At 43.5% G+C, this 14,254-nt stretch overlaps 2 protein-coding genes and 1 pseudogene across 2 annotated transcripts in view; 1 reads left to right on the top strand and 2 right to left on the bottom strand.

Annotated features, from left to right (window-relative positions):
• The window catches only part of LOC127453448 (calcium-transporting ATPase type 2C member 1-like), a 56,786-nt gene extending 50,721 nt beyond the window's left edge, over nt 1-6,065 (bottom strand). Inside the window, exon 1 of the mRNA XM_051719788.1 lies at nt 5,998-6,065. Coding sequence (XP_051575748.1) covers nt 5,998-6,021 — 24 coding nt within the window. The 5' untranslated portion in view covers nt 6,022-6,065. The remainder of the gene's footprint in view (nt 1-5,997) is intronic.
• Nucleotides 1-14,254, top strand: part of ubxn11 (UBX domain protein 11) — a 37,043-nt gene that overhangs the window by 4,340 nt on the left and 18,449 nt on the right. The window lies entirely within an intron of this gene.
• LOC127453381 (uncharacterized) lies at nt 8,013-9,360 on the bottom strand (annotated as a pseudogene).

The following is a 14,254-nucleotide window of genomic DNA, read 5'->3' as shown; positions in this document are numbered from 1 at the left end:
AATAAGTAACAAGTAATAAGATCCAGCACTGTTTCAGTTGTGTGCATGGTAAATCAAGATCTGTCAATCTAAGCGATCAGTCCAATCCAAGCTGTAAAACAGTGACTGATTGGTGTCTACACATCATCCCTTCCCACAATACCCACCCACGTACCTGAGATCAATTAAGAGGTTAATCAAGTTTGCTGTTTTTAACTATAAATGAACACATTAAATACAACATAACAGCTAATTTAACGTTGAACAGGTTAGCTTTTTTAATTAAATATGCTACAAGTTGATAATTGTAATTTTCTTCAATCGTCTAATTATTAGAACACCTAAAATATGTTGCTTGTAAGTGTTTGCTTCAGCCAGTGGAAGGCATGGTACAAGTGTATGTGTGCACATGATCTGGATGGTACCACCTCTGCCTCATTTTGAGCCAGGAAAAACCCCGTTATCATTCTTTTGTCTGTATTCTAACCAATAACACTCTTTTATACACCTTTCTTTGAATAGTATACATTTTATGATGATGGTTTAACTAGTATAGTAACCTACGCTACATTTATTTTTCTACACGCCTTGTACATCAGGGAAGTTGATTACTAGCTCATTAAAACTCAATATTATTCTCATATAATACTTATATTATCAATTGTCAATAATTAATATTTTTAGCTAGTCTGGGAACATTTACCTTTCAGTGTTCATGTCCTGTGGCATTCACTTACACAACCCCTCAGTAAATGATAAACCTCTCGCCTTTTTCTCTCTCTTTCATTTTTGCGACATTGGCCGTGTTTTTTCGGTGTATTAGCAGAGTAAAAACCTGGTAAAAAGCAGTCCTAAAACGTGGAATATGCAATCATCCTCCATAGCATACTCATTCCAATGTTTACCTCTCAGGGTGTTGCCAACAGACGGATCGGTTACGTACATTCTCCTGATTTCACCATAACACAGAGAGGAAAAAGAAACCATAACAGGGAGAACTGGCCCAGATCAGCATGGTTTTGCGACAAGAACTGTTCAGCCCGATGGTGGAAAAGTGGCTCTTGATTAAACTTTTTAATTAAAATTAATAGTGCGTTCACGTCATGTCAGAATTACCATAATCATGAGATTCCAAAATGTAAAAAGCGTTCACATCTTCGTAGAGCTCGTAATTACAAGTTGTAAACTCTGAATTCTATGAAAGCTCCGACTTAAGTCTTATTGTGAAAATAACCAATATAGAAGCGGCCTCAACAGTTACAGGTAGTGAATACATATATCTGTTTGATATGCCATTTAATTATGTCATCGTTACCTGGTGCGTTTTCTTTGTCCCTAAACATTTTGCAACTATATAGAGGTGAATTAATGAAGAGATACATATTTTGCTGTCATCAACATCAAAACCGTTTTTTGCATTATGAGCGGCTCGAAGTAGAACCTCCAAGTTGCTTTCTCGAAATTACAGTAATTCCGACACAACGTGAACGCAGCATTATTCTGTGATTTGTACAGTTATAACACTCAAAGAAAAAAGTGTTGCCTAAGAATAAGGCCTCTTTAGTTTTTGGAAACTGTCCTCCTAACAGAAGTTCATATTTACAGCAGAATTTGCGACCATATTTTACATTTTCTGAAGAAAATGTAAGTGCCGTTCACCCTTGCAAAACTCACCAACAAAGTGAAAATTGTTAAGTGAGGGCACCAGGGCGTTGCTAGTTTGTTCTGGGTGGTTGCTACTTGCTAATGGCCCAAGTCAAGAGTCCATTTTATCATCCGCCTTGTGAAAAATCGTAAATCCGATTACTTAGAAAAGTAAAAACACACCTCTCCTAACCAAGCCGCACAGTTAGTGGTTTGGTTCAAATCCCCAAGCTTAAGTATTAGCAACAATAATAGTGATACCTGCCTTAGTAAGCATAATAAATGGGAATACAATGCAAATAACTCCTTAAGATGTTGGTGACCATATTATAAGGTGTAACCACCTTTATAAAGCAAGAGTTGAATTTAGGAAAAGAACAAAGCTAAGATTATCATCTACAATGGAATAAGTCCAGACTCAGAGACCATACGATGAATACAAAGAAGTATTGTTAAGTTTGAAAGTCATTTCTGAGAAACAGTGTTGTTGAAACATGAGCAGAGCTTCCAACAGAGAAAGAAAATCCTTTTTTTCTTTCCAAATCCAAGGTAAACAAGGGACCAAATATCCAAGCACTCGCAGCTCAGCGGTGGGAAATCGAAAGATTGATTCCATTTGTGGAAATCCCAAACTAAACTTTCAGTATCGCATCACAATGTTACTTCAAAACATGTTTCCAATCCGTTACTTCCTAATTCTGCAAAGATTTTTGTTAGAAAACTCAACAAGGCCAAGTTAATCATTATGATCAGAGATTGTGAACCAAACAGCCGCCCACTCAACACAGCAAGAAACCATTAAAGACAAAACAGAATGAAACATTTGAATCTTCAATCTGTCAAGCAAAGCTAATGGGAGCTTCACAGGAAGTTAAATGTGCTGTTATATATAGATGAAGCAGGGGCTGCTGGGACAGAGGGAGGTTTATAATCTTCCTCCTGGCTGTCTTGACAGGGCCTGCAGGCTCTCTGGAACGGTTAAGATAGCAGAAGGATGTCAGTCTACAAGTGCAACAGATGGTGCGGTGGAAAAAACAGAGAGAAACAGAGAATGGGACAGCGGGATAGGAGGAAATCCAGTGGAGTGAGGCGGCTGGCTTCACACACCAAACCTTTAACACATACATGGAAAAAACAAATACAGCATCCTCATCCACGGGCTGAACGGACTGTCTGACACCCACTAAACTCTTCCTCACCTTCTTGATCACACTCAAACACCCAGCTTTCCAGGAAGATAAGCATTGCATACTACTATGTCTATTAATTTGGCCTACTTTTACTGACAAAGCACTCTAGAAAACTTGATTCCAAACTAGTTAGTTGTGGTATTCTGTGGTCAATGATTTTTGTATAATTCCTATAAAACTATATAATTGACCATTGTGCCAGGAAAACGACTTTACAACATTGAGTTTACAATCAATATAACCTCAAATAAATATTTTATGTCCATTTATTTATTTAGCAAGAAGCCATGTAATAAGGGGGATAACGTACAGTCAGCTAGCCATTATCGCGAAACATAAACTGCTTCAGAATGATAAAAGACCTCTCCACTTCACATCAGGCAGGGCTCCAGACCGACTAAAATGGTCGCAAATGCGACCAAAAATAATTGCAACAATTTACAATGTAAATCTTTAGAGCACGCACCAGTGTGTCTCGAGCCGCTTTTCACCTATTCTGACGAGCTCGCTGCACCATACGCAACAACAAACCCAATGCAAGAGAGTCAAACAAATGACTTTTTTGAACTGGGTCTTTTTCATGAATCATCCGAAAAGAACTGAGGGTTTGAACTTAGGAGCTCAGGTTAAAAGTTTGAATTAGATTCACTTTCTCACCGAATCAGCCGTGAGCTCACAATTGGGAGCACAGTCATTTCAAAATAAGACTCCCATATGTATTTTGGGCTTCTTTAGAATTAAAAGTCCTGTACTGTGTACCACTTTTTTTTCATCTGGTAATTATTGATTGGGATTGGAGTAGCACAACTGCATCTGGGATTTCATTCAATTTGCACTCTTGTAGTCTCTGTGTCTGGGCCATCCAGTAACAGTAAAGAAAGACTAAGGCGATATTTAAAACAATATAAATTATATATACTGTGTGTGTGTGTATATTTTATATATATATATAAAAATATAAAAATCAAGCTGTTGACACTTAGCACAATAGACCTTTTTCACAGACTGTGATGACGTGTTTCCGTCTTATTTAGCAGCATAAATCTAGCAAACTTTTTTATATGATTTTTTTTAAATATTGAGTGCAAGTTTATAATATTATGCTTTGTATTATATTACCCTGGAATTAGTTTTAAAAAACAAATTACCACAGCGGCGAGGGCAGTTTCGATTACAGCTGCTGAGAGAGTGACAGTAAATTTGGCATCTTCTCCCATCTGACTGCCTTAATCCACCGCTCTCTAATTTTTCCTCTTCTGGAAAGTCATTCAACCGTAATAGTGGATTTTTTTTTGGAGCAAATGGGTAAGTGAAAATAAGATTTTCTGTGATCTCCCATTCCCCGCTGTTGAAGTTTACCCTGCAAACGTTTACTTGCGTGTTCCAAAACCCGGAGTGTGAAAAAGGTCTATTGAGGGACTTGTACACAAGGTGCAAACATTCAATGATGCTCAAGAAGACAACACACTACTGTATGCATACTATACTTTATGTAATTATCTGTAATGTAGATTCTGATGAGCAGTACTAAATAACTTTTTAATCGCTTATATTTATATAAATTATGACAGGGGTGTGAACATTTATGAGACAAAAGGGAATGCAAACTTATCTTCTCAACTATGTTTATTAAATTATCAGCTGTCTTCCTTCGGCTTTCTACATTGAGCAATTCGGTGATTTGGCAACTAAAAATAGCCATTTGGCTCCTTAATTTTTCAGTTTAGGAGCCAATGGCTCCCAAGTCAATTTTTTAGTCTGGAGCCTTGTCAGGGGCCTGGTCAACCATTTTCACCATTTTATTTTACGTTTATGTTCTTACTTTAAACCAGCCACATGCAATCAAACACTCTACTGGTTTTTTGTTTCACCGCAGGCGTGTTGGAATACACACGAAGCCAAAGCACATAAATATACTAATGGTCTAACAATGTGTCTTACAAGAATGCTGTGTAGATCGACAGAAACTTGCATAATTGCAAACTACAATGACACGGACAAGAGTGATTTAACAGTCTGACACTTGTGGCATGTGATGAAAGTGACAGTAAGATAAACCCCACTAGACTTCCTGCCATTGTATCTGATCAAGTCTGATGGCTTTAGGACTCAACAGATGTGTCATGACCATTTTGGGGGCATGAGGTTGCTAAACTCCCTGTCCAACTATTTAAGCATGATGAACTGGACTGCCACTCCTGCAACTCACTGGCGCACCCATGCTTGTGAAAACCTCTAGTCAACTACACCCCACAGTGGCAGTGAACTTTTAAACAGAGTATTAGTGAACAACAGCAGGTTGGCTCCGGGAGCAATTTACTACCTCTCATGTGAAGCTGCTTAGTGGCCTGTTTCGTGAAAGAATAAAACAGTTCCTCCTCTGTGCTGTTTGATTAGCTAGAGATAACAGATAAAGATGGAGAGATAACAGCTTTAGATTGAAATATATGATGGAAAACCTATGAAATGTTTGGAACCTGGACATAACAAAAAAAATAAATAAAAAATAAAAAAAATAAAAACCGTGGATCAAACAACTAGCATGTAACTAACCACCAGGAGGATAGTTAGCAAAAACGCATAATTTGGTGCATGTGCTAAATCCGACAATAACAAACCAATTCACTCTCTCTCACACACAGACACACACACACACACACATTCTACGCTACAAAGGTGAGCCGTATTACTATTCGCACTTCCGATTCAAGTTTAAAGCTTCTCCATGCGCTCAGATAAGCAAATGCATACAAATAGACCTCATGAAGCTATCGTCAACACCAATACACGCCACCGAAGGAGTAGAGATGTTTCTGTCCGTTTAAACACGGTTAACTGGTTATACTGGTGAGCACACTGACAGCACAGCACATGACGGCTGACCGTAAACCTTTTCCCTTCGCTTGGAGTAGCCGGTGTGTCCCGGTACGTCGCTTTCCGTTACGGTGGTCGCGCGCCGAGCGCGAGCCGCTACAACAGCGTTCTGCTAATGTTTAAATCACATCACCGGGGTTTATAATTATGTTTTCACTGTGTTCCGTGGTATAGGTTCACACAGCACGCATTGTGGAACAACGTCTAAACAACTGGGGCTTTGTCTGAGGTTAGCAGTGGGGCTTTTAAAGCACTATAAAGCCTTTGATGGAAGCCGGAAAACGGAAAATAGTTTTTTCTTGAAACTTACCAGCGGGTCCTTTTTCTTTTGCATCTTCCGTGAGAGCGTAGTCGATTCTGTCTGACGGCAGCTGATGGCGTCACCACGCAGGAAACGTAAAAGGGGGCGGGAGACGGAAGGAGACCCGGTAATTGTCAATAAACCTAATATCCTGATTGCAATCAATCATAGCAATTAAAACCTGAGCAAACAAGTTGTTGATGCAATGGCATTGATGTATCTGTAGCAATAAATTATGATATAAGGATCTTTGTCTTTCTAACTTTTCTTAATATAATATAAAAACATATAATATATTATAATATAATATTAGTAGCCTATATAACCGCGATAAAGTTAGTTTGACGTTCGACATTCGTTAGATACTCGGTTTCTCACCCGCGCTCTCTTCAGTTGACAATCTTACAAAGATGTCATTAGCACACTTGGTTTAAAGGGAGTACAACTATACTATATGGGTGTAAAAATTGGATTCAGAACAGTCAACGCTTGGTGTGGCTGCAAAATTATGCCTGAAATGCTCCGATGCGCTTTGACTGCAGATAAAATGTAAGGGACCGTCTGAAAACTCCACCCACTACGCTAAAACATAGGAGATGTCCACTCATTCATTCAATTGACTGCAAGTTATACATGAAGAAAAAAAAACAAAACAAAAAAACAGTAAAATACATTTTCACATTCAGAATGTTGTAGTAACTTCCTAGAGGATAGATGAACTGACTACAGGTGAGATTATTACAGTATGATCAATTAAATAAGTACAGTAATCAATTATTTTAGAAACATATTAACTAAAATTCACCAAAATGATATTTTCACATTCAGAATGTTGTAGTAACTTCCTAGAGGATAGATGGACTTACTACAGGTGAGATTATTATAGTATAATCAATTATATAAGTACAGTAATTATTTTAGAAATAAAATCACTAAAATTCACAAATTATATTTTAACATTCTAAAGGGTGTATTAACTTCCCAGAGTTAATTTGGTGAACTAAAATTCACCAAAATGATATTTTCATATTCAGAATGTTGTAGTAACTTCCCAGAGGATAGATTGACTTACTACAGGTGAGATTATTACAGTATGATCAATTATATTAGTACAGTATTCAATTATTTTAGAAAAAAAAAAAATCACAAATTCACCAAAATTATATTTTAACATTCTAAAGGGTGTAGGGGGCCTGGGTAGCTCAGTGGTAAAAGATGCTGACTACCACCCCTGGAGTTCGCTAGTTCGAATCCCAGGGCATGCTGAGTGACTCCAGCCAGGTCTCCTAAGCAACCAAATTGGCCCGGTTGCTAGGGAGGGTAGAGTCACATGGGGTAACCTCCTTGTGGTCGCTATAATGTGGTTCGTTCTCGGTGGGGCGCCTCCACACGCGCTATATCTCCGTGGCAACACGCTCAACAAGCCACGTGATAAGATGTGCGGGTTGATGGTCTCAAACGTGGAGGCAGCTGGGATTCATCCTCCCACCCGGACTGAGGCGAATCACTACGCGACCACGAGGACTTAAAAGCGTGGTGCATGTGCTAAATCCGACAATAACAAACCAATACCAGGTAAGTAAGTATATTCGCTTCTCATGCAGCAAACGGGGCAAGCTTGGTGGATCTCTCCACTCGATGTTTCAGAGAAGCGGGGTTACGCTAGTAACCTATTGTTCTCTTTCATCATCTCGTGTTCGAGATCCACCTATGGGAGACATTGACAGCTCCCCGATTGCCCAATACACTCACAGTGAGGCCCTGCAAGCCAGTTAAGGGAACGGTCACCTCAAAGAGGCGGTGTTTGACACGTCCCATAATCACACACCTGGCAACCATGAAGCACACAAGTGAGAACTGTGCACAGGCAGAGCATGAATAACATGTTAGTGGCACAAACATAAAAATCAGCCCAGCAGCATATATACAATAAAAATAGCACCCAGGCAGGAATGTAAATGCATGGCTAACTGGCCCATAACCCCTTTTTCTTACTCTTTATATATATAAATATAAAAAGAAAGAAAAGGAGCTAACAGGGGAAGGGCTATGAAGAACCCACCCCCAAGACAGAATGAGCTACCGGGGTCCTGGTAACATCCAGCTGGTAGTAACGTACAAAAATGTGGGGAGAAGCCCAGCTGTCAGCAGAACAGATGTCCTGCAATGAAACTCCCCTAAACAGAGCCCAAGAAGCGGCCATGCCCCTTGTGGAGTGGGCTCTGAGTCCTTCTGAAGGCTGCACTCCCCTAGATTCAAATGTAAAAATTATAGCTTCCACAAGCCAATGCGAGAGGCGTTGCTTAGAAATGGGATTCCCCGTGTGAGGGGGGGCCCAAGAGATGAAGAGCTGATCACACTTCCGAAAGCACTGGTCCTATCCAAGTATGCCTGCAGGGCACGGACAGGACACAGAGCATTCAGCCTCTGATCCTCTGCAGAGGAAAAAGGAGGAGGGTGAAAAGTGGAAAGCTCCATTGCCTCACATGAGAACGCTGGGAAGCATTTAGGCACAAAGGCCGGGTTGGGCCTAAGGAAAACCTTATCTCCACTAAGAGAGAATTTAGTGCACGAGGAATGAACAGAGAGTGCATGCAAGTCACTGACACGTTTAGCTGATGCTAAGGCCAGGAGCAAAGCTGTCTTGAAAGACAGCAATTTTAGGGAAATGCTTCCAGGGGCTCAAAAGGCTGCTGAGATAAAGATTCCAGCACCATAGAGAGATCCCACTCAGGAACAGTTCTCCTAGTAACTGGGAGAGAACGGCAGGCGCCCTTCATAAATCTACAAATGAGAGGGTGCTGCCCTGCTGTTGAGCCATCAAACCCAAAATGACGAGCAGAAATAGCCTCCAGGTAGACCTTAATGGTGGAAAAAGACCTGCCCTTATCCATAATGTCTTGTAAAAAACACAAAATATCAGAGACTGAACACTGATATGATGTGGAACCGCGCCCATCACACCACCCCTTCAAACACTTGCCACTTACAGTCATATAAGGACCTTGTGGAGGAGGCCCTAGCGTTCTGTATAGTGGCAACCACATGTGGGGGGAGCCCCATCGAGCTTAAGTTTGTCCTCTCATGTGCCAAGCCCAAAGAGCCACCCTGTCCGTGTGGGGGTGATGTATCTCCCCGTTCGCTTGAGACAACAGGTCTGTGCATAGAGGGAGGGGCCACGGCTGGGCATGCAGAAGAGGAATTTTCTCTGCCAGCCATGGTGCTTTGGGCCACCTGGGTGCTATCAAAATAAGGGACCGGCCCTGCTCTCTCACCCTGGCCAGGATGGGCATTAACAGGCACAGGGGAGGGAATGCACAGAGCAGCACTCTGGGCCACGGGTGGGCTAGTGCGTCGACGCTGGGGGTGCATCCTCGTCCTTTAGCAAGAAGAACATAGGACAATGGGAGTTTTCACTTGAGGCGAAGAGATCTACGGTTGCCTGTCCAAATCTTTCCCACAACATGCCCACTATCTGAGGGTGGAGGCACCAGTCTCCGTAGTGCGGGTTCCCCATCGACAGAAGGTCCGCACCCCTGTTCAAAATGCCTGGAACATGGGTCACGCGTAACGACAGGAAGTGCCACCTGCTCCACACTAAAAGCCTGTGAGCTAGAGCATGAAGCTTGGGTGAGCACATTCCACCCTGGCGATTGATATGTGCCATTGCTGTGGTATTGTCACAGCAAACAAGCACATGATGCCCCTGCAAGCGGGGCAGAAAATGATTCAGAGCTTTCAATACAGTCATGAGCTCCAAATAATTTATGTGGGCTGAACGAAGTTCGCTCGGCCACGAACCGTTCACCGTCCTGCCCTCCTGAGTGGCTCCCCATCCTGTCTGTCGTTACCACTTTTCGCAACATAACAGCCCCGAGAGGGGTCCCATGTGTGTAAAAAAGTCTGCTGTGCACAAGCGCGTCACTGTAACAGAGCAACAGATATTGCGTAACTGGCTGAAGTGGAGGGAGAAAACCTACTTCATGAATGCCCTCATTCACAGAAGGCCCAAAGGCAAAACCTGAATAGCTGATGCCATAAAACCCTGTAATCTGAGACATGTGCGAAATTGCACTTTCGCCCCCTCCTTGAATTGTGATAGACAATTCATTAGAGAGAGAACGCACTCTTGTGAGAGGAACGCGCGCATGGAGATTGAATTCAGCTCCAGACCCAGGAATATAACATTCTGAACGGGTGTAAAATTGCTCTTGTTCACATTCACTCTGAACCCGAGCGATGTGATGTGCATGAGCACACGTTGAGTGTCTTGCACCACTTTCTCCTTGGAATTGGCTATGATTAACCAATCGTTTATGTATGTTAGGATCTTTAGACCCGTTATTCTCAGCGGCGCTAAGCCCGCCTCCACACATAGACAGAACACCCTCGGACTCAGTGAGAGGTCGAAAGGAAGGACTGTGAATTCGTAACATATGCCCTGATAGGCAAAACGAAGAAATTTTCTGTGCAGTGGGTAAATGTTGATGTGGGGAAAAAAGCATCTTTCAGATCGACTGATGTGAACCAGTCGTTCTGATGAATAGAGCGGGCGAGTGTGCCGTGTGTTAACATTCTGAAATTGTATTTCTTCAAATGTTTGTTCAACACTCTGAGATCCAGAATAGGACGGAGAGAGCCATCTTTCTTTGGAACTAGGAAATAATGGGAGTAAAACACCTGATTACATTGATCTAGGGGTACTACACCCACGATGCACCGCTTCTCACTGTCAGGGAGGCCCGATAGATTAAGCCAGAGCGCACGTTCTCCGGCCACTGAAAGCCATGGAATGCCCGCAGGCTTGGACATCCTGATGGGCGTTACGGAGGACAAGGTCATTAACTGTGACAATCTCCTTCCACAGAGAGGGCGTGGGGGTCCATTTCTCTAGTTGCTGCCCCATGTCGACCAGGAGTTCAGCCTGGTATGCAGAGAGGAGGGAAGAGACGTTCAGGGCCCTGACAGCCAAGGCTGGGGCTTTGTAAGAGTAGTTTTTGTTAGCCTGGGGAGTCATGGAAGATGGGATGGCCTCCTCATCCCCCGAACCCTCGAGAAGGCCCGCATCGTCCTCGTCACCAGAACCAGTGGGCTCATTAGCGAATGAGGGATCCCCTGAGAAAATGTCCTCAGGGAACACCGGGTTGCTTTGATCGGCCCAGCTGAGAGAGACCGCGCCCCGGGAGGCACCCAGGAGTGCGTCATCGTCACAGTTTCCCCCATCAGAGTCGGAAAGTTCGGGGTCGGCGCACTGGGTAGCGGCAACCTTAAGCCTCCAAGGTTTTCCGGGAATTCTAGAGCCTCCTCTGTGTGTTTGAGACCCATGTAAACGACACAGAAAGGATGAGGGTCTCTGGCGGCAATGACGGTGGGCAGCCTGACTGGTAGTTTGAGCAAGCATGGGCGGCTTGCAACAAACAGAAACAGCTAACCTGGCTGAAGCAAGACAGTCATGTCTGGCGGAGGCTGATCTGAATGATATGTCCTCCTGTAGACAAAATTGTGAAAGTCCAATTCCAACCGAGCTGAAAGAAACAGAGGTCGCGAGAAGCGAATGTCAACTGAGGAACAGCAGCGCGTGCAGGTCCTTATATGCTCTTAGGTAAGGGGGCGGGTCCTTACCGGGCATAGGTCACATGCTTCTGTCTGTCTAGCCAGACTTGGTGCAATTGGATGCTTCTGCAGAGGTCAGGTACGGATGCCCTTCCCATAGGTGGATCTCGAACACGAGATGATGAAAGAGAACTATGCACTCCTACAGTTGCCGCCAAGCCAGAGTTCCCCGTCATGGCCGCCATGTTCCAAGAGCCAGCGTTGCAAGCCTCGTCCGTCCCGGAGCCAGCATTGCAAGCCTCAGCCACCACGTCTGCCTCATCGTGCCATGTTGCCACACCTGCCATTCCTACCTCATCATGCCATGTTGCCACATCTGTCACATTATGCCATGTTACCACGCCTGCTATGCCTAGTCAAGAGGCCCTGCCTTGCCATATTGCCACATCTCTGTCCCCTGAGCCCACCACGGCTCTGTCCCCTGAGTCTGCTACGGCTCTGCCTTCCTTCATCAAGCCTCCCACAGCTCCACCTTCCGATTATCCCACAGCTGTGCTCACGGCCATCCGGAAGCGGAAGAGGAGAAGGAGGACTCCTACTCCCCAGGCACTGCCTGTGTTCATGGCCACGGAGACCGTTCCCATCACTGCCTGTGCTCATGACAACGGAGGTCGTTCCCCTGTCACTGCCAGTGTTCATGACCAAGGAGGTCGTTCCTCTGTCACTGCCAGTTTGCATGACCACAGAGATCGTTCCCCTGTCCCTTCCTGTACTCACAGCCACAAAGGCTGTTCCCCCGGCAATGCCAGTGCCCATGACCATGGAGGTCATTCCCTCGTCACTGTCTGTGCTCACAGCCACTAAGACTGTTCCCCTGTCATGGCCAGTGTCCGAGCCTTCCACGGCTCTCCCCTCTGAGCCGCTCCCTCCGGAACCCTGTCCAGTGGCCGCAGCCCAGAACTCTGTCCCCTCTGCCCCATGGCCACCTCCCAGGCCTCCTGACCCTGTCCTGTGGCTGCCTCGCAGGCCTCCTGTCCCTGCCCTGTGGTCACCCCCCAAACCGCTGGACCCCGCTCCCTTCCTGAAGCCGCCACCAAACCTACCACCAGCTCTGCCCTGGTCTCCTGCTCCATGCCCTTTCTCGCCAGGCCATGCCTCAAGGACCCCAACCCCCCAGCTCCCTATTGAACTCTGTTAGTTTATGTTTGGACATCGGGAACCGCCCCTTGTGGGGGGGATATGTCATGTTTTAATGTGTTTTTGTTCATGTTTTGTGTTCATGTCTTTTATTTTGAAAAAGCAGTTCCTTGTTCCTGTTTCCTCTTTCTTGTCATGTGATTTCCTGTTCCCGCCATGTTTCATGCATTTTGTTCTTATTGGTTCCTTGTAATGTGACTGTCATGTGACCCTCTTGTTCCACCAAGTTTATTAGTCCTGTCTCTTCATTGGTCTATGTTTATGGGTCTTGTTATCAGTTCTGTTTTATCATTGTTCTTGTTTCATTGCCTTGTTATCATGTTCATTAGTTTAGTCTCGTCATTGGTTGTCCCTGTCATGGGTTACCCATGTTCATGTATTTAAGCCCTCATATTTGCCATTGTCTTTTGTCGAGTATTGTTTTGGTATAACGTTGTCAAGTTGCTTATGTTTGTTTCATTTTGGATTTCATGTTGTTAATAAATACTGCACTTGGGTTCACTCGTCATCATCAGTTCCTGTCTTCAGCCTGTCTCAACGTTACAATTACTTTTAAATCAGGTCTTATCTCACTTCATATAAAATGAAATATCTGTTGAAACATCCAGTTGGAGAAATACTCATACAAACACAGTTTCCTTGCATTAAGTTTGCAGTCGAAACTTCAACTGGATGTTGCATTGAAAATAGAGAAGACTCTGATTACAAAAAGCTGGTGGATGACTTTGTCTTGTATTGTAGAAAACAACTGCATCTGAATATCACAAACATAAAAAGCTGGTGGTGGATTTTGAAGGAACACCTCAGTCTGACTATCATTGAGGCACAGGACGCAACAGTACATCAGAGCAGGTGACCAAAAATATGTAAAGGAAATTATCAGAAAGGACAGCTATACTAGATTTGATATACACTTACTGAAGTCAGATGTTAAAGCATCCTCTCCATAACAGCGATTTTATGAGCACCATGCTCTAGGAAGCGATAGTGGAGATCTTTCTTGCGTCAGCAATCAGACTTTATTATGCCATCTTTCCTGTTAAGCCTATATAACAGGAAGCAGATACAGTATTAACAGAAATTTATAGAACTGTTTCTAAAATAATTGATTTCTGTATTCATATAATAGAACATACTATAATAATCTCACCTGTAGTCAGTCCGTCTATCTTCTGGGAAGTTACTACAACATTCTGAATGTGAAAATGTATTTTACAGGGGGGGTTTTTTCTTCATTTATAAGTTGCAGTCAGTTGAATGAATGAGTGAACATCTATGATTTAGCGTAGTGGGTGGAATTTTCAGACGGTCCCTTACATCTGCTAGGCAGTCAAAGCGCATCGGAGCATTTCAGGCAACATTTTGCAGCCACACCAAGCGTTGACAGTTCTGAATCCAGTTTCTATGCCCATATAGTATAGTTGTACTCCCTTTAAAACAAGTGTGCTAATGACATCTTTGTAAGATTGTCAACTGAAGAGAGCGCGGGTAAGAGAAACCGAATATCTAACGAATG

Source organism: Myxocyprinus asiaticus, chromosome 15 (assembly GCF_019703515.2).
Source record: "Myxocyprinus asiaticus isolate MX2 ecotype Aquarium Trade chromosome 15, UBuf_Myxa_2, whole genome shotgun sequence".
NCBI lineage: Eukaryota > Metazoa > Chordata > Actinopteri > Cypriniformes > Catostomidae > Myxocyprinus > Myxocyprinus asiaticus.
This window is presented reverse-complemented; position numbering and strand designations above follow the sequence as displayed.